The 20,014-nt window shown below is 55.7% G+C and overlaps 2 protein-coding genes and 1 long non-coding RNA gene across 10 annotated transcripts in view; 1 reads left to right on the top strand and 2 right to left on the bottom strand.

Moving 5' to 3' along the window:
• Positions 1-1,161: 1,161 nt before the first annotated feature.
• Positions 1,162-7,703, bottom strand: ORMDL3 (ORMDL sphingolipid biosynthesis regulator 3). 7 transcript variants are annotated; one of them, XM_048224556.2, is made up of 5 exons: positions 7,551-7,662; positions 4,023-4,222; positions 3,469-3,532; positions 3,223-3,374; positions 1,162-2,800 (listed from the first exon to the last, which is right to left on the bottom strand). In XM_048224556.2, the coding sequence occupies exons 2-5, from the start codon at positions 4,194-4,196 to the stop codon at positions 2,768-2,770; spliced, it is 423 nt and encodes a 140-aa protein (XP_048080513.1). In that variant the 5' UTR covers positions 4,197-4,222; positions 7,551-7,662; the 3' UTR covers positions 1,162-2,767. The 7 variants fall into 7 exon arrangements, with proteins under 7 accessions (XP_048080513.1, XP_044245198.1, XP_048080512.2 ...); XM_044389263.3 differs by lacking the exon at positions 3,469-3,532 and adding an exon at positions 6,994-7,076 and having other exon boundaries at positions 7,551-7,621; XM_048224555.2 differs by lacking the exon at positions 7,551-7,662 and adding an exon at positions 6,994-7,231.
• Positions 7,704-11,012: 3,309 nt separating this feature from the next.
• Positions 11,013-20,014, bottom strand: part of LOC113265508 (uncharacterized) — a 30,951-nt gene continuing 21,949 nt past the window's right edge. Inside the window, exon 4 of one of the 2 annotated variants that reach the window (XR_003320040.4) lies at positions 11,013-15,289. This is a non-coding gene — a long non-coding RNA (uncharacterized LOC113265508). The remainder of the gene's footprint in view (positions 15,290-20,014) is intronic. The other variant, XR_007191244.2, reaches the window with a different exon arrangement.
• LRRC3C (leucine rich repeat containing 3C) lies at positions 17,548-19,827 on the top strand. Its single transcript, XM_048224542.2, has one exon. It carries the CDS (start codon positions 18,078-18,080, stop codon positions 18,948-18,950), a length of 873 nt encoding a protein of 290 aa, XP_048080499.1. The 5' UTR covers positions 17,548-18,077; the 3' UTR covers positions 18,951-19,827.

The raw sequence follows: 20,014 nt of genomic DNA, 5'->3' as shown, positions 1-20,014 counted from the left end.
CTCAGGGACATGCCTGCGCCGGCCCTCTCGACCCACCTCCTTCCCCAGGGAGAAGCTTGTGGCCCCCACCCCTCAGCCCTCGGGGATTACCACCTGACTGAGCCTGGCCTGTCTTCTGCCCCCCAGCCCGCCCCGCAAGCAACATTTAAGGACGTGATCGCGGCAGTAACCCCAGAACTCGTGCTGACGTGGTGACCTCGTACCAAGTGTCTCCCAGGTGCTAATCCTCACGACAGCCCCGACACGGATTATCCTGCTACACGGAGGGAGAAACCGAAGCTCGGGGAGGGAAGGCCTCAAGGCTGCTAAGCGGCGGAGCAGGGTGAGAACCCCGGTTGTTGTCGATGCGCACCGGCCTCAGCCTGACCGCACCCCCGCAACTCCACGGGAGCTCCCAGGGCACCCCACCCCCAGCACCGGGCCCAGGGGCTGCACTGCTCCTCCCGGCGCTGCGTGGGCCTCACCCGGTGGACGTGGGCAAAGACCCTGCACCCTTCCCAGCACCCACTCCAAGGACACTGAGGCGGGCCCAGAGCCAGAGAGGGGCCCAGACGGCCCTGGGCGGCTCCTCCTTCCCCCCGGGACTTCACACCTGTCTCAGGAACAGCACGTGATCCTGCAGAGTGAAAGGCCCAGAACCCCAAAGATCCGCGTTCCTTCACCAAAGGACTCCCTCCTTTCCTGGCCCTGTGGGGCCTAAACGAGGGGAGAGGAGGCACAGATTCCCCCGAAGACTGGAAAGGACAGGAGGAAAGGCAGCGTCCCAGGGAAGGAGCACTGAGGGAAGAGAAGTGAGAACGGAGGGAAAGCACCCTGAGGAAAGGACTGGGACCCCTCGGGACTCCGGCTTCATTCACGAAGTCACTGACCCCTCCCTGGCCACGCACGAGCCATCCTCTGCCAGCGCGGCCTCAGGAGACCAGAGGTGTAAGTTCAGAGGAACAGCCAGGCAAGTCACGAGCAGAATTCTGCCCTCTGGCCGGCTGCTGCCTCTGCCAGTTCCCTCCCAGCCCCTCAGGCTTGCTCTGCGGGTGAGGGCAGCAGGAAGAGCCGCAGCCCCAGAGCCCCTCCCGCCATCCAGGCAGAGGGTCCCCGATGCTCCCACACTGCCCCTGCCCCTCCCCCGGGGCCCTCCAGGAAGCCGAGGCCAGACTCAGGGGAAACAGGAACACATTGTCCTTTATTTGCGTTTCTCAGAATACTGTACAAAGGGAGTAAAAATCCTATTCACACATTGCTTAGAAAGATTTTGAGGTGAAAGTTCCCTATGATACATGGGGTGATACAGCGGGGGAACCAGGAGGCAGGAAACGGGACCAATGACCTCCCCTCCTCCCTCAGGGCCCTGGGAGGGGGCACGGACACCCACACCTTTTCAAAAGTAACACAGACCCTGGTCAGACTGGGAAGGGGAGAAAGGCGGCTCCTCTCAGGCTCCTGCCCCACATCTCCCGCCCCCAGGCTGGGGAGACAGTGCCCGCAGGTCATTCCTGACTCCTTCCGCTATCCCGCTTGGGCAGGGACTATTCTGTGGTCCATGTGCCCCATTTGGGGGTGGCCCCAGAGCCCCACAGGTACATGCCACACAAGTGGCCCTGCACCAGCTCTGGTCTGCATGGGGAGGTTACCAGGTGGAGGCTGAGAAGGGCTCTACCACTCACCACGTGTCCCAGTTTCCCCACAGCCCTCACACCACCGCACAAGGCAGTGTCGAACTGGACCCGAGCTAACGACGACTCACAGGCCTCTTCAACCCCTCTCCACCCTTCACGCTAACCCAGGAGCTCTAACCGCCCCCCACCCCAGCCTCCCATCCTATTATCACCACCATGCCTCAGGCAAATGAACTCTGAGCCTGCCCCCATCCTGACCACTTCCCAAAGGCTGAGGTTAGCTCTGGCTTCTATCCCCATCCTCCTCCCTCACACCAATCTCTGCAGCTATGTGGCCCCTTCTTCCAAGTCTCAATTCACCATCCGCCCCTGCCCCAACCGCCCTCCCCACCGCCACCAGGGCCAAGATAAGAGTGGACGCGACTCCCTCTGGGACCAGGCCATCCACACCCGGCCCCACCATCCCTCTCCTTACCCTCCCCACTCCAATGCAGTACCGGGGGGGGGGGGGTTGTAGGGGAGCTGCCAAAAGCATGAGACTTGCAACAGACAGCTCTCTACCGGAGGGATGAGGCCCCGCCACGTACTTGCTTTTATATATCCGAGCACACACTGTCATCCTAAAGACTTAAGAATTAAAGTGGAACCATCCAGAAGCTGTACCGTCCCCCTGCTCCCCTTGCAGGGGTTAAAGTGCTTTAGCAGTCTGAGGGTGAGCAAGTGAGCAGGGGGTTGCTCTTGTCCCAACCTCACAGGTCTGCCTTCAGCCGGGAGCCCAGCCCATTCCGTGACTGCCCCCGCGAAGTCTCGATCCAAAAGGCAAAAGGAAAAGATCAAAAAAATCAGAAAGGGTCAGAGACCTGGGGGGGGCCACCCGAACCCCACTACACGCTACTCCAAGTTGGCTACCGGGGGGAGTGAGGGGGGAAACGAGGGCCCCGAGGCTCGAGCCCGAGCTCTAGCAGGATCCAGAGGCTCCTTCTGTCTTCGGCTTGGCAGCACAGGCTCCTGCCCCTCCCGCGCCGGCCAGGCAGGGGAAGGGGCTGCGCCCTCAGTACTTATTGATTCCAAAAATCCGGACCCCGTGGAGCTGGGGCAGTTTGGGGATGAGCACACTCATCAAGGACACGGTGTTGAGGACGAAATGGATCTGGTCATACTTGGTATAGAAGCTGGTGAGGAAGTACCTGGGTGGGAAGGTTGGGAAGAGGCGTAAGACTCTGTTTGGAGGAGCCCTTCCTCCCTCACTGCCGGGTGGGGAGTGGCAGATCCCTGCTAGCTGAGGAGTTATGGGAAAGACCCCCGGAACAGAAGCAGGGTGGCAAGATCTCCCTGGTTAAAGGGGTCCCTCCCAACCCAGTCCCCTCACTTGACCCCAGGTCTGGGGGCTTCCATCCCTGGCAGGCAGGAAGGCCCATCTGGTGAAAGACAGGGCCAGGGAGGCGCAAGGCCTGAGCCCAGCAGAGGACCCGGGGATCCTCCAACTTCCCTTCCTCTGCTCATTCCCATGCCGAAAGCCAGAGCAGGGGCAGGTTTAAGCCTGGCAGGGCCCAGGGTTCCCCAGGCCTTGGCCGGCCTGCTGGCGTCTTTCTCTACTCCAGGCACTCACAGCACGATGGGTGTGATGGTTAGGAACTTCCGGGAGGCTGTGAACTGGACCCCGTAGTCCATCTGCTCCCAGTGCGTTAGCAACCTCGCCTTGCCCTGGTCCGGAGTCTCGAAGGGTGTCCCCTTCACCGTGTGCAGGAAGATGTACATGCCCTGGAGGGAAGGGCCTTCGTCAGAGGACACTAGAGGCAGAGGGCCCTCCCGCTCAGCTCCTCCGCCCCCGTCAGACAAGTGGGCCCTGTGTTACGTGGAGCCTCCCTCTGAGGGGCAGGGGGCAGCGGGCTGGAGGTCTGGACGGAGCAGCTGGGAGCCTGGCAGGAGAAGAAGGGGATCCACCGGGTGAGAGGGCAGGCCTGGCATGGGGATAAGGCACGGGGAGAACTTAGCTGCAGAAATGCCCCTCTGGCCCAGTAGGAGCTTCGCCGGGCCAGCTAGCTGGGGACAAGCCACGGGCCCCGCTTGGGTACAAGCGATCGAGCATGGGCTGAGGGAGCAGAGGGGCCAGGGTGGAAGATGGCCGAGATCTGGACTTGGGAGAGGGCCGTTTCTGTGCCAGGCTGGGTGCCTGGGGACTCTCTGGAGCCCTTGGTTCAGCTCCTAGTGGCCTTCCCTCCAGGTCCACAGGCCACCCCCTCCTGTCCTCTTCTCAGAGTGCACACGGCTGGAACCCAGAAGTCGGAGGGAGGCAGAGATGAGGGCTGGGTCTGGGCTCCGGTGACAGATGTGGCCCACGTCTGGGGGGCCCCTCCCACTCCCCAGCCCCACCAGAGAGCAGCGCACACGGCCGGGGTGGGCCCTCACCATGTTGTGGATGAGGTTGGTGAGGGTCCAGACGACAGGCACGCTGACAAAGGGGATGCTGAGCAGCACGACATGGAGAAGCCCGATGGCCAACACATAGGACAGCCAGATGCCGCGGCTGTTCATCACCCGTGTGTTGGGGTTCACTTCACTGTGCGCCGTGCCCACGTTCATCCTGCCGCCCCTCTCCTGCCGCTGCTCTGCAAACAAGCAGCACAGGAGAGACAGGTCACACCACTTCCCTGCCCCCTCACGCCATCCAAATCCCGCGGGGTGGGAGGCTCTGCTCTCCCCAACAACTCCAGGCAGTTCTGCTGCTTTGATTCTCAAGCGAAGCGGCCCAAGAAAGGCCGTGTGGACTTAACTCCATTCATTTCCCATTGCCGCGCTGGGATAAACACCAGGTCGCCCCACACACTGGCCAATCGGGACGGTGCCCCTCCAGGCACTGGGACTGCCTGGGTGGATAGGTCATCCAGAGCCATCCAGCCCAGAGCAAAGAAGCCACTGCCTGTTCTCCAATCTCATCTTCCAGAGCATTCCCATGAGGGCCCTCTTTCCACAAGGCCCAGGGGAGGGGAGAAGAGGCCTGTCCCCTCAGAATCACGCAACATAACCCCTGCTGGACTGTCTTGCGGAGGGCCTGATATGGGGCATCTCCTACCTCTGAGCTCCCCGCACCATTAGAATGAACAAAAGAGGGCGGGGCCTGTGAGAACGCGCAGCTGTAGATGCTGTATTTAGGGGTTATTGCTTCCACCCCCTCCCCTAATTCCCCAGTCCTGGGTTTCTCCCCACCCCGAACCAGGAAAACTGACAGAGCGGAAAGAGGGAGAGAGGGAAGAAAGGAGAAGACAGCAGACTAAGAACAACCTCTGCCCAGACTTGGAGGCCTCTTTCTTGGTGACACAAACAACTCATGCGGGATGTTTAATCCATTTGGCAGCCACTCAGGCTAACCCTTGTGATGCCACCCACTCCACTGCCAAACCACCAGGGCCCTTTTCCCCGTCACAGGAGGGTGAGGGTGGACAACGTGGCCAACTTCTACGGCTCCCATGGGTCGCTGAAACCCACATCAACACCCCCCTCCCAAGGACACAAAAACCACATCTGGGGCCTGTCTCCTGCCCCCTGTCCTCTCTGCCCGCACAGCCTCACTTCAGCCTCTTTTCCCAGCACCTGCACCATGCTGCCCCTTGCCCAGCTCCAGGGGCAGAAGCCCTGCAGCACGAGGAACCAGCAGGGCTGCCCTTGATGCCCCAGAAACAATGCAACCCAGTTGCATTCCTGCATGCACGGAAGGAGGGGAATGAGCAGCCCCTGGTCTAGGGCTGGCTGTCCCCAGATCCCTAAGGGCCCTGGAACCAGCAGGAGGTGGGAACAGACTGCCTTTGTACTGACTCACCTCCCTAGGTGAGGGAAGGTCCTGCCTGATAAAGACCTTAGGTCATCACCATGGTAACAACCCCATCTTTCCTGGGGGTGCAGAAAGGGGTCACAGATGGGGTATCCGGAAAGTAGCCAGAAGGCCACCCCCCTCCCCCTGCTGCAACAACCCCCCTCAGATTCCGCTTCTATCCATCTCTGGCTAGGATCACAGCCAAGCCTGTGTGGGAGCCAGGATTCTCAAGGATCAGTTCCTTACTTCCAGAATAATGAGAACAAGTTTCCTCTTCTCAGAGAGCTCCAAGCTAAGAGACCTCAGGGGAAGTGTGACCCACAACACACCTTCCCCACATGCAAACACGCGTGAGATGGCCCAGGGTGCACCTAGAAGTAATGCTCCTGGGGCCCATCAGCTCAGCCCATTAGGCTGGATAATTGGGCCTAACAGAAACCCAAGGAACTAGAAAACCGGGACTGGCTCGGTTGTTTACCTTCCCAAGGCCTTGGAGCTTCATTTGCCCTAACACGGCTCCTGGGACACATACTAAGCAAAAGCCTGGGGCGGTGGGGAGCTGGCTAAGAAGTAAGGCCTCTGAAGGACTTACTACTAAAGAGAGCCACAGAGCTCCCCCAGTCTGACCAGAAACTGCTGCCCCTCCCCACTTCTCCCTAACCTAGACATACAAAGGTATAGGAGTGCAGAGATATGTAGCTGTCCCTGGTATTCTGTCCAGCAGTACCAAGGGCTTTGCTGAATCCCGGATCATCCTACACTCGTTTCTTGCTCAAACAGGGCATACAATGAAGATCAATGAGTCTAAGGAGGGGCCTAGACTTAGGACCTAACTGGTACCCTCAGAAGCGTCTTCCTGAAGACTGAACACTAGCTGCCCTGGCAGCAGAAATCCTAAAAGACGCCCCAAAAGACAGAAGAAATCAAGAAACTAAGAAAACGATGGCAGCCAGAAAACCCTCCTAAGAGGTTTGTGTGACTAAGGGTCCATATCGTTAGTTAAAAGAAACAAAACAAAACAAAACAAAAAAAACCACCACCACCACCACCAACAACAAAAACAACTGCCCATTGCCCAGAGGGAAGAAACAGGGAGAAGAACCTGGCAGAGGCAGAGTAAGTCTACAGCAGCTGAGGCTGAAAAGTTCTGTTGCCCTAGCTGGCAGGTGGCTGCCGTGGCGGTGCCTGATGTGGTTTCATAACCTGTCTCAAACCAAAGCCTGCAGCAACTCTGTTCTGTTAACTACTTTCTTGCTGGTAGCTCTTTTTTACTCCTTCCCTCCCTTCACCACCGCCCCCCCTCCCCCACCGGCTGCGCGCACACAAATATCCCTGCCCAGCCTGTCAGTCTGGCACCTAAGCGCGGGCCACAGCGCGCCCCAGGACAGCTGCCAGGTGAGCGCTTCCCCTTCTTTCCCCCAAGTAAGGGCAGCCCTTTAAGCAGCAAACCTTCTGCCTTCTCGATGAGGAGCACAAAACATCCAAGCCCAACGGGGAGACTCTGGCAGCTCTCCACAATGCCATTTTCGTTCTGCCCACCGCCCAGCCCGCAGGGCCACAGTCACTCACCTCTCAGCTCTGGCCCTGCCTCCCGGACTCGCGAGGGCCGTGGGAATGGAAAGACGGCTAGTACCGGGGCGAACCCCCACTAGCTGGGGAAAAGGGTGAAACAAGGAGGTGGAGTCTATGCTATTGTTGGGATTTTCGGAGCGGGACCTCAAGCCGAAGAGGGGCCTCCCGCTCCGCTCGCCAGCCTGGGACCTCGCACTCGGAGCCGGCCCGGCCCGGCCCGAAGCCCCACCCCCACCTCCACGCGTTCACCCAGCCCTGGAGGCGGCCAAACCTTTATCCCCGAAGCCCAGCCTCTCCCCGCCCCCTCCCCCAGCCCGAGCACTCCTCCCGACTCCCCAGATTCGGTCTCCCGCCTCCACCTTCCCCTGTGGGCATCCCTTCGGCTGATGCACCCCCTCTGCTGTTGCACCCCCACCCACCTCCGCTCACCCTGCCCGGGTCCCCTCCAGCCCGGGGCGCTTCCCCAGCAGCCCCCACCTTCTTTCCCGCCCCGCCTCTAGCCCCAAGAGGAGGCTCCCGGTTCGGCCACCCCGAAGCCGCTCGCCCGGACTCACCGTACAGGGCCGGCGGTCTAGGGCCCAGGAGGGGTGCCCGGGGGCCGGGGCCGCTGCTGCTGCACCAGCTGTAACAACCCACGGCGGCAGCCACCCCGCTGGCAGCTCCGGCCGAATCAGCGCCCCGCGCCGGCCCCCGCGACGTCACCGCCCAGCGCCGGCCCGCCGGGTGCCTCCTGGGAGTTGTAGTTTCTCCCTTGGCCCGCGTACGGGCCCGCCCGGTGCCTCCTGGGAGTTGTAGTCGTCGTCGTCCGCCCGCGTTTCCCCCCCCGCGCCGCCCGCTGCTGTCTTGGCCTCGCTGGGGCCGCAGGGCTAGATGTCTCAGTAGCACGCGAAACTGACATCAGATGGTATTGCTTTGGCGTGTAGTAATTCCTGCTTTTGCGTCCGCGCGCTCCAAGTGAGGTTTACTCTTGCCTGGTTTTGAGATCAGAGGTTTTGGGGTTTTTTAAGATTTTATTTATTTATTTGTCAGAGAGAGAGCACAAGTAGGGGGAGCGACAGGCAGAGGGAGAAGCAGGCTCCCCACCGAGGAAGGAGCCCGATGTGGGACTCTATCCCAGGATCCTGGGATCAGGACCCCAGCCAAAGGCAGACGCTTAACCGACTGAGCCACCCAAACGTCCCTGTATATTAGAAGGAAATTCAGAGTTTTAAGTGACTTGCCATAGGTCCCTGCTGGGTCCCAGCATGGACCAGAACCCAGAGATTCGACCCCACGTCAGAGTGTTTTCACTACACCCCGCTGGCTCTGCCCTGGCTATATATTGGCTCTACGAGAAACAGCCTAGCAGGGTCCATTGCCCTGGCAGGCCCTCCTGGAAGCTGGTTTCTCACGACGTTGGTTAGGAGAAGAGTCTGGAGGACAGAGAATGCAGCTTATGGACAGCATTTGTCCAGAGCCTGGCTACTCTTCAGTTAACTTGGACCAGGCTGCCAACCCACATCCTCGGCCTCCCCACATTAGGCGTCAGAAGACACCACGTGTCTTGGGAAGACTCCATGATAAATAGTTAGGAGCCTAAATTCTAGTCCCAGGTCAGCTTGTGTGGCTTTGGGTGGGAGGCTCCACCCCTCTGGGCCACAATTTTCTCCGCTGTATGCCCCAAAGGCAAGGGCACAGATCTTATTGTCAGGCCAGCATAACAGGCACTTTTTTACCAGCAGTGTGACCCCGAGCAAATAACTTGTCTTAATCTCCGATTCCACACCTGTGAAACCCTACCTCCAAGGTTGTGAGAATTCAAAGGAATGTAGGTAAAGCACCTGTTGCGTGTAGGAAGCTATTCCCTAGGAGTTTGAACTAAATGGCCTTGAGGTCTCCTGGGTCAGTCCCACTCTCCATGTCACCAAAAAGGCCTTGTTTGAGTCATTTTCACTGTCCCCACCCAGCTTCTAAGTCCGCTCTGAACCGTAGGGCTGGAATAGCAGGATCAGATGACGTCATGACATGCCAACCTGACCGGCTGTAAACACACCCTGAATGAATGTGAGGGGCCAGAAAGGAGAATGCTGGCCCAGGGAAACTGGGGAGCAGTTCTCTGACACCTCACCTACCCTTCCCCAGGCGACTGCCAGGAAATAGTCATCACAAAGCTGGAGGGGACCCCCAGAGGCACCTAGTGGGAAGCAGGTGGATATCTGAACCACTCAGAGCAGGAGCACAGGAAGCTTCTCAAATCTTTCCAGGGCCAATGGCCAAAGAGCAGTCGTCCCAAGACCAAAATAATCACCCCAAAGTCTGAAAAAGCTCAACCGTATACAAAAGTTTCTCCTGCTTCGTGGGAGCCCCTTTTTTGTAGTCAGCCTTCAGAAGACTTAAGCAAACAACTGCATATTGGCCTTGCTACAGAAACCTCCCAGCATTGAGGCAAGAAAGATGTCTTTATTTTTTCCAAAGCGAGCCTGCTTGATTCCTTTGACTCTTCTATGGAATTCTTCCATCGTCCCTCAAGTTGATCGAGCTGTCTGGATCTTTGCCAGCTTCCTCAGATCTCTGTGAAGTTCAAAGACCCAGACTGGGTCCACGTCTCAAATAAGGGCCTGACTAATGCGTAGTCTAACGGAAAGATTACCCGACATGCCATGCCCTATTAATAACTCCTGTTATCGAGGTTTGTTTTTTTTTTCCACAATGAGAATGAACAGAGTTCTGACTCACTCTAGGTCTGTGGTAAATTGTAGATCACTTTCTGCTGAATTTAGCCTGAGTCCCTGTCATCATCTTTCTCCTTCTCTAGCTCTCTGCCCTCATAATTACCCTGTCTTTACCAAACATCCTTTAGCCATGAATAGGCCTACGTACTGTTCAGAATGAGTGACCGCACTCTTATGTGGTTCTGGGGAATACACAACCCCTCGGACTAACAATTGGTAATATGTGCCAAGAGGCTGAAAAATCACTCAGGCCTTAGAGCCGTGATTCCATTTCCGGTAGCATATTTTAAGGAAGTACGCCCCATGTACTATGTGGGAGAATGTCCATTCCTGCGCTGTTGTTGTTGTTGTTTATAATAGTGGAAAACAGAAAGCAACCTAAATGCCCAAGAAAAATATTATGGAGGGCCACCTGGGTGGCTCAGTCGGTTAAGTGTCTGCCTTTGGCTCAGGTCATGATCCCAGGGTCCTGGGATGGAGTCCCCACATCGGGCTCCCTGCTCAGCCGGGTGTCTACTTTTCCTTCTCCCTCTGCTGCTCCCCCTGCTTGTGCTCTCTCTCTCTCTCCCTGTCAAATAAATAAATAAATAAATAAATAAATAAATAAAATCTTTAAAAAATATATGATAGTGCGTCCATCAGACGGCATAGGGTAAAGCTATATAGTTAGTGGTCCTGAAAAACCATGGGGCAGTATGGGAAAATGTTTGCTAGGTTATATGAAAAGATCAGGGGGAAAAAAAATAGCATGAGTATTCCCCAGGGACGCAGTCAGCAAAATCTAGGAACAGGGAAACTAGAACAAACATCCAATCCCTTAACAAATAAATTAGAAGGGAAAAAGGAGAGGGAGAGACTTACAGATCAAAACAAATTAAGCAGTCTGTCAACCAAAGGCCATATCTGGACCCTGTTTCAAGCAAACTAACTTAAAAAAAAAAAAAAAGGATTTTAGTAAGTTATCGTGGAAATGTGAATCCTGACTATACAAATCGATGATTTTAAGGAATAATAATGTTTAAGGCATGATATGGCCTTGTGGTGATTTTTTTAAATAAAAAGTCTTCCTTTTCTTTTGGAGATATATATACTAAAACATACGTGGAGGAAATGACATGATGACTGGATTTGCTTCAAAATGATCTGGGCGTAGGGACTTGGAGGAATAAATACAAGAAGCAAGATGGGCCGTGAGGTGATAATTATTGACACTGAGAGATGGGGACATGAGATTCCTTTTATTATTTTTTCTGCTTTTTTATGTTTGAAACTGTCCGTAATAAAAGCTTTTATAAACCTGTCTATGCAGGTGATGATAACAGTGATGATAGGAAAAAACAGAGCAGCACCATTGGTTAGATCCTGGCGCCAGCTGCTACGGGTTCAACAACCAGCTCTCGTCCTCACCAGCTGTGTGACCTGAGGCAAGTCACTGAACCTCTCTGTGTTTCAGTTCATGGAAATGGGGATGATCACGGTCATGCCCACCTCATGTCGTTGTGAAGCTTAAATGGCTCCGTAAGTGTGAAGCACTTACAGCAATTCCTGGCACCTACTAAGCGCTCTGTGTTACTTTTTATTAATCCAGCCGACATTTGAAGGATGTTTGAGCATCTACTTTACGCAGCTGTGGAAATTCAACAAAATAAAAACAGATCTTGTGTTAGGGTGGAGGGGTTGGGGGTCATCTTCTTCCTGCTCCAGTTTCAAACCTTGTGTAATGTGAGATTATGAGTTTTCAATGTTTTATGAAATGTGTGTGTGTTTTGAAAACAGAGGGAGCCACTCTCACAGGCTCTCCTGCCCTCTGGGAGCTCCTTAGTCTGCTGAGATAGACACATTCCCCAGCCTTGGCGTTTCCATCTGGCAGGGTGGCGTGGCCTCTGCTCGCTGCAGATACAGCCATGTGGGCCGAGATAGCAAACATGGGCGGGGTCATAAACTGGGAACACATTCCCGAGATGATGGCAGTGCATGGGAAGTGAGGAGGTGGGACATCAAGAAACAGAGCCCCTTTGCCTGACTGCGGGCGGGCGGGGGAGTGGGGTACCTCTCCACTCCTACTGCCCCCTACTCCCCTCCAGAATCCCCTCCGATTCATTCTTTCACCGCCCCCCCCCCCGCTCCCCCTACCTCACCTCCCTCCTTCCTGAAGGAGGGTCACGCCCAGACCAAGTGCAATGAAGAAAAGAGCTGTTTATTTCCTTGGCAGTGGGGTTTGGGTTTGGGTGGGGGGCACCCCAGGCCTGGGGTGGCAGCGGTGGGGAGGGGGGCAGTGATGCCGAGCAGACAAAGAAGCACTGAGTGAGAGCTACTGAGATGGTGAGAAACAGGGAGCAATGCCAGGGGGCCCTCGCTCTGCACCCCGCACCCAGCCCTGTGGTTGGCTATTTGGGGCTGCAGAGAGAAAGGGCTGGAGCTGGCCAGGGCCTCCGGGCCCAGAGCCAAGGCCTGGGAACCAAAACCTCTGACTGGGAACCAAGAGCAGGGCTGTTCTTTAGACACCCCTCAATCTGCATATTCTCTGATATGGACCGTTGACATTTTCTCCCCTGGAAAAAAAAAAGTAGGCTAGAAAACTGCGAATATTACAGATCAAAAAGGCAACAGATATGAAAACAGGTTTAAGAAAAAATGCCCTTGTGCCCGGCCAATGGCATTACTACCCCTAGGAGGCCCCACCTCTCCAGAAATCCTGGGTGGCCACTGCCCCAGATCACCCTCCTCCCCTGTCTAATGACCGCTCCTCCACCGGTAATAACAACAGCTAACTTCTGCAGTGTTTGCTGTGTTCCAGGTATTGGGCAAAGGGCTTCACATGTGTAGGCTCTTTTGATCTTTAAAATGGCCCTGTGTGTTTATTTTCCTGACTTTAAAATGGAAAAATTGCAGTACAGAGAGTTTAAATATTCTGCCCGAGGTCACAGAGCTAAGGAAGTGGCGTTTCTTCCAAAAACCCATTCCTGGCCACACCCCCTGTCCAATGCGTGGCTCATGCATTGACCTTCGGTGCCTTGTAAAGACTTCTCTCTGCACTGAGGGCACTATATTTAAGTTATCTGCTACACACCCGCTTCCCCTGCTCGGCTGCTTGCTCCATGACTTACTCATATGTATTTCCTCCACACAGTGGGTTCTCAGTGAATGTCAGCAGGACAGACCTGACCCGCACGTCCCAGATACACCCCCTCTGAGCTCCTAACCATTCTCGGAACACACCTTGCTCTTTCTGGCTCTTAGCTGGGTCTACAATGCTTTTGCCTCCTAGCCTTTTCCATTTGGTAGACTCTTACTCATCCCTCAAGGCCACCCTCACCTGTCACCTTCTCTGTGGAGCCTTCCCCAGCTGCCCAGGCACAGTCTACTGCTCGGACCTCCAGGGTCCTCTGACCTCTGCAAACACCCCAACTAGAGCCCACCCCTCGGCTATCAGACGTACAAACCTGGCTTCATCTATTGTCTGGGGGACATTTTACCTCTCTCTGCATCCCCAACACCTAAGAGGCCCAGGAGGTGTGCGTTGAATAAACAAGAGATGGATGGGTATACACCCCCTTTGCTATTTCCCACGAGGAAATTTCCAGCAAAGGCCTTTGCTGCCTCTTCTGCGTACACTGCCCAGTAAACTGGCATTAGATGAGTCCCTGGCTGACATGACGGGTAAAGTAGCTAGGCCTCCTCCTTTCCTTTCAATTATCCGTCTTTTCCAGGCTGGATGTGGACACTTTCCACATCAGGGAGCAGGGACCTGGAGGCCTACTTTCTCTCCTCCAGGGTCACATCTCAGAGGCATGGAGTTACTACCCTTGGAGAGAGGAGCTGGGACTCAGCCCAACCAGGGTGGGCGTCTCTTCTGGGCCCTACACTTGGGAGCCAGGCCCTGCCATGCCTCAACCTCTTCCCTGCCCCACCATCATAGACACACTGAACATCAGGCTGGAAGGGATCTCAGAGAACATGATGTCCAGAGAAGCAAAGGTCCAAGGAGATTGGAGAGGGATGCACGCAGTGGCAAAAGTGGTCTTGGGCCCGGTCCAAGGGTTTTCCCATGTACCCCATAAGTCACGGTGAAGAATGGAACACCCCAGTCATTGCTCCTTTGGTTCCGTGCCATAGCTTCTGCTCAGGCCTTTACCACGTCCCACCTGGTCTTTCCTCCACCAATACATCCGCCACACGACCAGAAAGTGATCGAAACATCAAAGCTAATCTTAAAACCCTTCATCTACCAGCCACTAAATCCAGTCCCAAGTCTTACGTGGTAGTAAAACCACAAGGATCTGGTCCCTTTCCATTTCAACCATAGCCTTTGACACCATCTCTTCATTCTGAAGTCTAGGAGAAGCGAAAGCTTCTCGCACTCCCCTGCTCTTGCTCGTACCCTACTACTCCACCTGATGAACTCAGCCTTGGAGACCCAGCACGGATGTCACTCCTTGGTAAAGCCTTCCCTGATATCCTGGAGAAGTCAGCATATCAGGTAAGAATGCCCCCAGCTGAAAGCAAAAGAAAACCCAAGCAAAGGAATGATTCCGACCTTCAGTTGCCAGGAGAGTCAACTAAGGAGCTTTTAAAAGTCCCCATCCACTGGACACATGCCAGAGCAAGTTAATCAGAATCTCTGTGGTGGGCACGGGCACCGGTGGTTTTCAAAACCTCCCCTAGTCTAACGTGAGGCCAAGTTGAAAATCACTGGAGCCGGGGCTTATTTGTCTCACATAATGAAAGAAGCAGGTGGTTGCTAGTGTTGGGCAAGTGGCTCAGTGATATTTAGGCCAACTTCTCAGTGATGCTCTCGACCTTTCCTTCCTGCTTTGTTGCCTCATGGTCAGAGGACAGCTATGGTTGACCCTCCACGTTCAAAGCAGGGAGATAGCAGTAGGGAGGAGGGGAGGTTAGCCCATCCTCGTTTATAAACAAATCACAGACTGTCCCAGAAACCTCTTCAGCAGACTTCCCCTTAGATGTCATTGAACTGGGCCACCCCCGGCCACAAAGGAAGCTGGGAAAATGGGCAACAGGATTTCTGATAGACCGAGAGGACCAATCAGGCTCTATGAGGAGGGATTGAGTACATTGTTACTCCCAAATCGGCGAGTGGTAGAAAGAAAGGAAATAAGGAACAGATATTGAGGGGGGCAGAATACCCCACCCCAAAATATGCCACTTTGGCATTAGGATGATTTTGAGCTCAATTCACATAAAAAAAAAAAAAAACCAACAGATGCAAGAAGGGTATTCTAGTCTCACCCTTTTCTCCCCCTCTGAATACAGGAGACAAAACTCCCATGTGAAAAATGCCTTCCTGGTACCAGGAGAAAAGGAACATTCGATGGGGAGTCAAAGCTGAGAGATTTCTGTACAAACAGACCTTGTTAAAAATAATCTTTCTCCTTCTCTAGCCTCTCCACACATTGCCTGTCTTTATTCAGTGTAGTATAAAAGTATTCACAACTTGCCACGTTTTTAGGTCCTCATTTCCTTGCGAGGCTCCTGGGTCGCGTAAAGCTTACATAAATGTGTGTGCTTTTCTCCCGTTGGTCTGTGTTATGAGCTCAGTTCTCAGGCCCCGCTGAAAAGTCCTAAGAGGGAAGAGGGAAAATGTCAGAGTCTGCCACTGCCGCTGTTCCTTATTCTCTCTCTGGGTTTGGAAGCTCCTCGTACACACGTCAGTTCTGGAAGACATCACGGAACGCCTGCGGAGACACGTATCAACACGTCCGTGTCTTCTTCTAGACCAGCAGTTCTCAGCTCGGGAGGCCCATGAGAAATGCCTGGGGAGCTTTTGAGAGACCCCAGCCACAGAGAGTTGAATTTCATTGATCTGGGTGAAGAACAGGCTCAGTGTCTCCTTCAATGAGCACAGTTCTTAGAACACGAGGCACACAGGAAATCCTCGTGGAACAGATGAACGAATGGCAGAGAATCTCTGCCCCAGCCTTGTCGACCCCCAGCCTGCACGACGCACCATCCCCCGGGGTTCCCCCTTCCTCTCCATTCCTTCTCCACTGAGCACTGCCCTCAGCCACCCTCAGTTAACCACAAGTATGCTCCCCTGTCTACACACATCGCCTGCTTCTCCTGCCGCTGCTGGGCTGGGCACCCCCGTCGTACTCTCTCTTGGTAGCCGCCCTCGTCTGAGAAGGACATCACTCTGTCAACAGCCAGGCTCGCTTCTTGTGCCTTATTTAGCTAAACTCCTGCCCAGTGTGAGAGAAGAACCGTGTGAGGGGTAGGATTCCAAATGTTTGCTATTCCACATTCAGCCACAGTCCCAAAATGGACATCCAAGGATTCAGTGGCAGAGTGCCTAACAAGCGACTAAGAAACAACCCACAGCCAGAGTTTTCGCTTCTCCTGCCCAAGTGTAGACAGTGTGTCTTATCTGATTTCTTGGACAAATGTTGAGTCTGAGAAGGGCCCCTGTTGATGTCACAAGAATGAGTCCGTGGTGAATGTCTCCAGAGATGATATCATCCGATATCAGCTTCTGGCCCCCATCACACTTCTGAAACTGCTTGTTCAGAGGTCACCTCCAGGGCCAGCTTCGTGGGCACACGGCCCCGGGCAGTCCCACAGAGCCCTGGGCCCCACGCTCAGGAGGGCCCTGCGCTTGGTTTTACAAGTTGTTGTTGCAGTTTCGAAATTCCTAAGTTTTTTAACAACGGGGCCCTACATTTTCATTTTGCCCTGGGCCCTGAAAGTATGTGTCTGCTTCTGGTCACTCATAGTCTCTTACAAAATCCAGCAAGGTTTTCCTTCTTAGCAGGGTCTCCACGGCACATGACATCAGCCTCCTTCGTGCAAGAAAGGAGGTGTCCTGTGACGCCCCACTCCCCAGCTCCCTTTCACTGCATTAGGAGAGGGTGCTGTAACAGGGTTGCTTGGGGTGCAAAGGATGGTTGAGATCAGAGATCAAGAGGCCCTGGGGAACGAGCCCTCCCTGGTTCCCAGATATGAGGGAGACTTAAAAGGACCAACTTGGGAGCCCAGGGCTCCAGCAAACAGAGACAACCACAGTCGGCTCCAACCCACAACAGAAAATCAGCCAGAAAACTTGTAGGTGACCATATCAGACTCCAGACACCTTGAAGAACTCCTTCCAGCTCCTGGAGGGGCCAGCCACGAACGGTGCAGACGACAAACGAAAACTGAGCCACAGTGCCCTCTACCAGGCAAAAGCGGCGGGCACCAAAGCTTTGGGAGGAGCCAGAAGATGAGGTCTTCTGGAGAAAGACAAGTTTTCCAAGGAAAAGGCTGAGGGAAGTTCATTTACCACGGAAGAAGGTGGCCCAGGGCACAATAGAAGGACAGAGAAGGAGAGTGGGGGAGGGGCAGAATTGGGGAGACAGCTGGTGGAGGCAGTGGCTGTGAGATGGGGCCCACCCTAATTCTGCTTCCCCCGCTCCCACCCCAGGCCTGCCAAGCCGGGATCCTTCTGCAGGGCCAGACTCTGGGCAAGTGGCAGAGGTTCTGGAAGGCAGTCTCAGCCCTGTCTCAGAGAGCAGGGACAGAAGATGGCGATGTCAAGGCCTTGGGAGGGGAGCCTGGGGCAGAGAAAGGAACTGGGGCCTGGTCTCCCCATGGCAGAGTTCATCAGGGTCCAGGATCTGCCCTGTCTTGGCATCTCCTGGCCAGGCCATGGCTCAGGTATCTGACACCTGGGGCCCGGAGTCACATGCCAGGAAACCGAACACTCTGGGGCCCCAGCCCCCAATTTCCAGCAGCTACGAGCAAACAGGGCTTCTGGAGGAGGAAGCGGGTCTCCAGCTGGGAGACAGACTACTTCCGGGGAGAGGACACAAAGAAGGCTCTCCCACCAACAGGGGTGAGAGGTTGAGAGGAGGAGGGAGAGGATGGGGGAGGAAGACCAGGGTGGAGAGGACAAAGCTGGGGCAGGCAGAGGGGTGGGTGCTCCAGGAAAAGGGGGAGATGGGCATAGAAAGCAGGCCTTTGTCACCTAGCCTAGCTGAATGCCCTGAAGTCCGACTGCTGGTCTGTCTTCCTTGTCTCCTTCATACGCGTGCCAGCCTGGCCCTCTAGTGCCCACGGGGCCCACCTGGCAGCCACCCAGGTAGGCTGGCAGAAAAAGACTTTATTCCAGTAAGAGAAATTAATACATGGGTGGCAGCAGAGACTGGGAAGGCCCCAGACCCAGAGTGACCAACAGGGCCTTGGACCAAGAGACTTCATAGATTAGCCTTCCAGAAACAAAGAAATGCTACAAGAACCTTGAGCCCCGGGGACCTTTTACCCAAAGGGCCTGAAAAAGGAGCCTTAAATCCCAAAGAAGAAGCCAAAGTCACCCAGACCTGAGTGAACCCCCAAAGGAAGGTCCCAGCCCACAGAGCCCCTGTGGGGGACCTCCAGATGACAGAGCTGGCTGTGGGGGATGGAGTTCTCTTGACTCATTCTTCCTTTGTGGGGCTTTTCTTCCCCAGCTCCTACTCCACTCCAGGACTATGCCAACCTTTCGCCATGCTCCCACCAGCCAGTCACCTGCTGTCTCTCCTGCTGGTGATGGGCACAGGTGGCACGGTGCCCAGGCCCTGGGGACCTCCTCGGGGCTGCTATGCGGCCGAAGAAGCTGGTGAGCGGACGTTCCGTTGCAGCCAGGCGGGCCTGAGCGCTGTGCCCACCGGCATCCCCAACGACACACGCAAGCTCTACCTGGATGCCAACCGGCTGGCATCCGTGCCAGCTGGAGCCTTCCAGCACCTGCCTGTCCTGGAGGAACTGGATCTGTCCCATAATATCCTTGCCCACCTCTCAGGGGCCGCGTTCCGGGGCCTGGCGGGCACACTGCGGCACCTCGACCTCTCTGCCAACCGGCTGGTCTCGGTGCCCGCAGAGGCCTTCGTGGGCCTGCAGATCCAAGTGAATCTGTCTGCCAACCCGTGGCGCTGTGACTGTGCCCTCCAGGAGGTGCTGAGGCTGGTGAGGCTGGCACCGGGCACTGGTACGGGCATCGTGTGTGGCCCCGGCGCCCGCGCAGACCTCGTGGGGCAGGAGTTCCTGCCGCTGGTGGGGGAGGAAGAGCTGTGTGGGACGGGGCGGGGCGGCGCCCAGCGGAGCACTGATGTGGCCCTGCTGGTCACCATGGGGGGCTGGCTGGCGCTCGTCGTGGCTTATCTGGCCCACTACGTGTGGCAGAACCGGGAGGAGACCCGGCGTCCCCTCAAGCGAGCCCCGGTGCTGCCCGTGCGCTCCGAGGACTCGTCCACGCTCAGCACGGTGGTCTGACGACCCTCCGGCCCCCTGGCCTACACGCCTCCCCCTCTGCCCGCCCCTCTCCTCTGACCCTCTCTACCTCCTCTGCAGCCCCATCCCATCCCCCGAATTCCACCCCCTTCCTCCTCCGTCTCCCCTAAAAACCCCAATCTCTCTCTCTCAACCAACACCCTCTGTAGTGCCTGGCGTGTTTGATGCCTACTCTGTGCTCGACTCAGAGACGCAAATCTCCCAAGTCCACAGTGGTGGGGGGGACAGCACAGGGAATGACAGTAGACTGTACGACAGCCCACGCAGAGGGAGGGGCAGCGGCTGTGGGAACACAGAGGAGGAAGCCTCTGCCTGGCTGAGTGATCTCCAAGCTTCGCTGTGTGAATGTTTGAACTGACTCTTCGAGAATGAGAAGGGCTTTGGGCAGGAGAAGGAGGACCCCGGCTACGAAGTGGTGGGCAAAGGCAAAGAGGATGCAAACAGCTTGGAACGTATGGGCAGCAACGACACATCCCTGGGGGCTGGAATAGAGGGTGCAGAGAGAGGCGAGGGGAGGCTGGTCCCGGTGGGCTCCTGCTCTCCTCTCTCCACCTCTTCTGAGAAGCTACCCCTCACTTCCTGCCTCTCTCTTGGCCTCAGGCTCCTCTCCCTCTGCCCTCTGTTGGGGAGCCCCCTGGCTTAGGGGACCCTGCTTCTTTTCCCAGAGATGCCCCATCTCTCTGCTCTCTCCTTTATACACGGACAGGCTCTCTGAACCCTTTCCCTTGGGAGAAGAGTGGTCTCCTCTGTGTCTGAGCTGAAGATGGGTCACTGGGTGCTGGAGGGGGATGTGGACTTAGCAGGTCTCCCACCCCCAGAATATCACTGGACATCTAAATAAAGTCACTTTTACTAATGTCCCTGATCTCTTCCTTATTGTTCATCTCATGGAACGCATGTGACCTGACGATGAGGAGTGGGAAGGTGTTGAGCTCTTTACAGCCTCTGCCACTGCTTCGGCGATGGGTGCTCCCACTGGGCTGGATGCCAACCCCTCTCTCCCCTCCTACCTCCTGGCTCCTGACACTGGAGTCTATCTGCTAGGG

Source organism: Ursus arctos, unplaced genomic scaffold (genome assembly GCF_023065955.2).
Source record: "Ursus arctos isolate Adak ecotype North America unplaced genomic scaffold, UrsArc2.0 scaffold_24, whole genome shotgun sequence".
In the NCBI taxonomy this organism is placed as follows: Eukaryota; Metazoa; Chordata; class Mammalia; order Carnivora; family Ursidae; genus Ursus; species Ursus arctos.
Note: the sequence above shows the minus strand (reverse complement) of the source record. Positions and strands in the feature narration are given on the sequence as shown.

Bases quoted from the DNA above. Each gene is read 5' to 3' on its own strand.
- ORMDL3 (XM_026512928.4), bottom strand. From the start codon at position 4,196: ATGAACGTGGGCACGGCGCACAGTGAAGTGAACCCCAACACACGGGTG. The intron at 3,375-4,022 runs GTGAGGGCCCAC...CCTTCCCTCCAG, and splicing joins CCAACCTCATCCACAACATG to GGCATGTACATCTTCCTGCA. The intron at 2,801-3,222 runs GTGAGTGCCTGG...CTTCCCACCCAG, and splicing joins ACCATCACACCCATCGTGCT to GTACTTCCTCACCAGCTTCT.
- LRRC3C (XM_048224542.2), top strand. From the start codon at position 18,078: ATGACAGAGCTGGCTGTGGGGGATGGAGTTCTCTTGACTCATTCTTCC.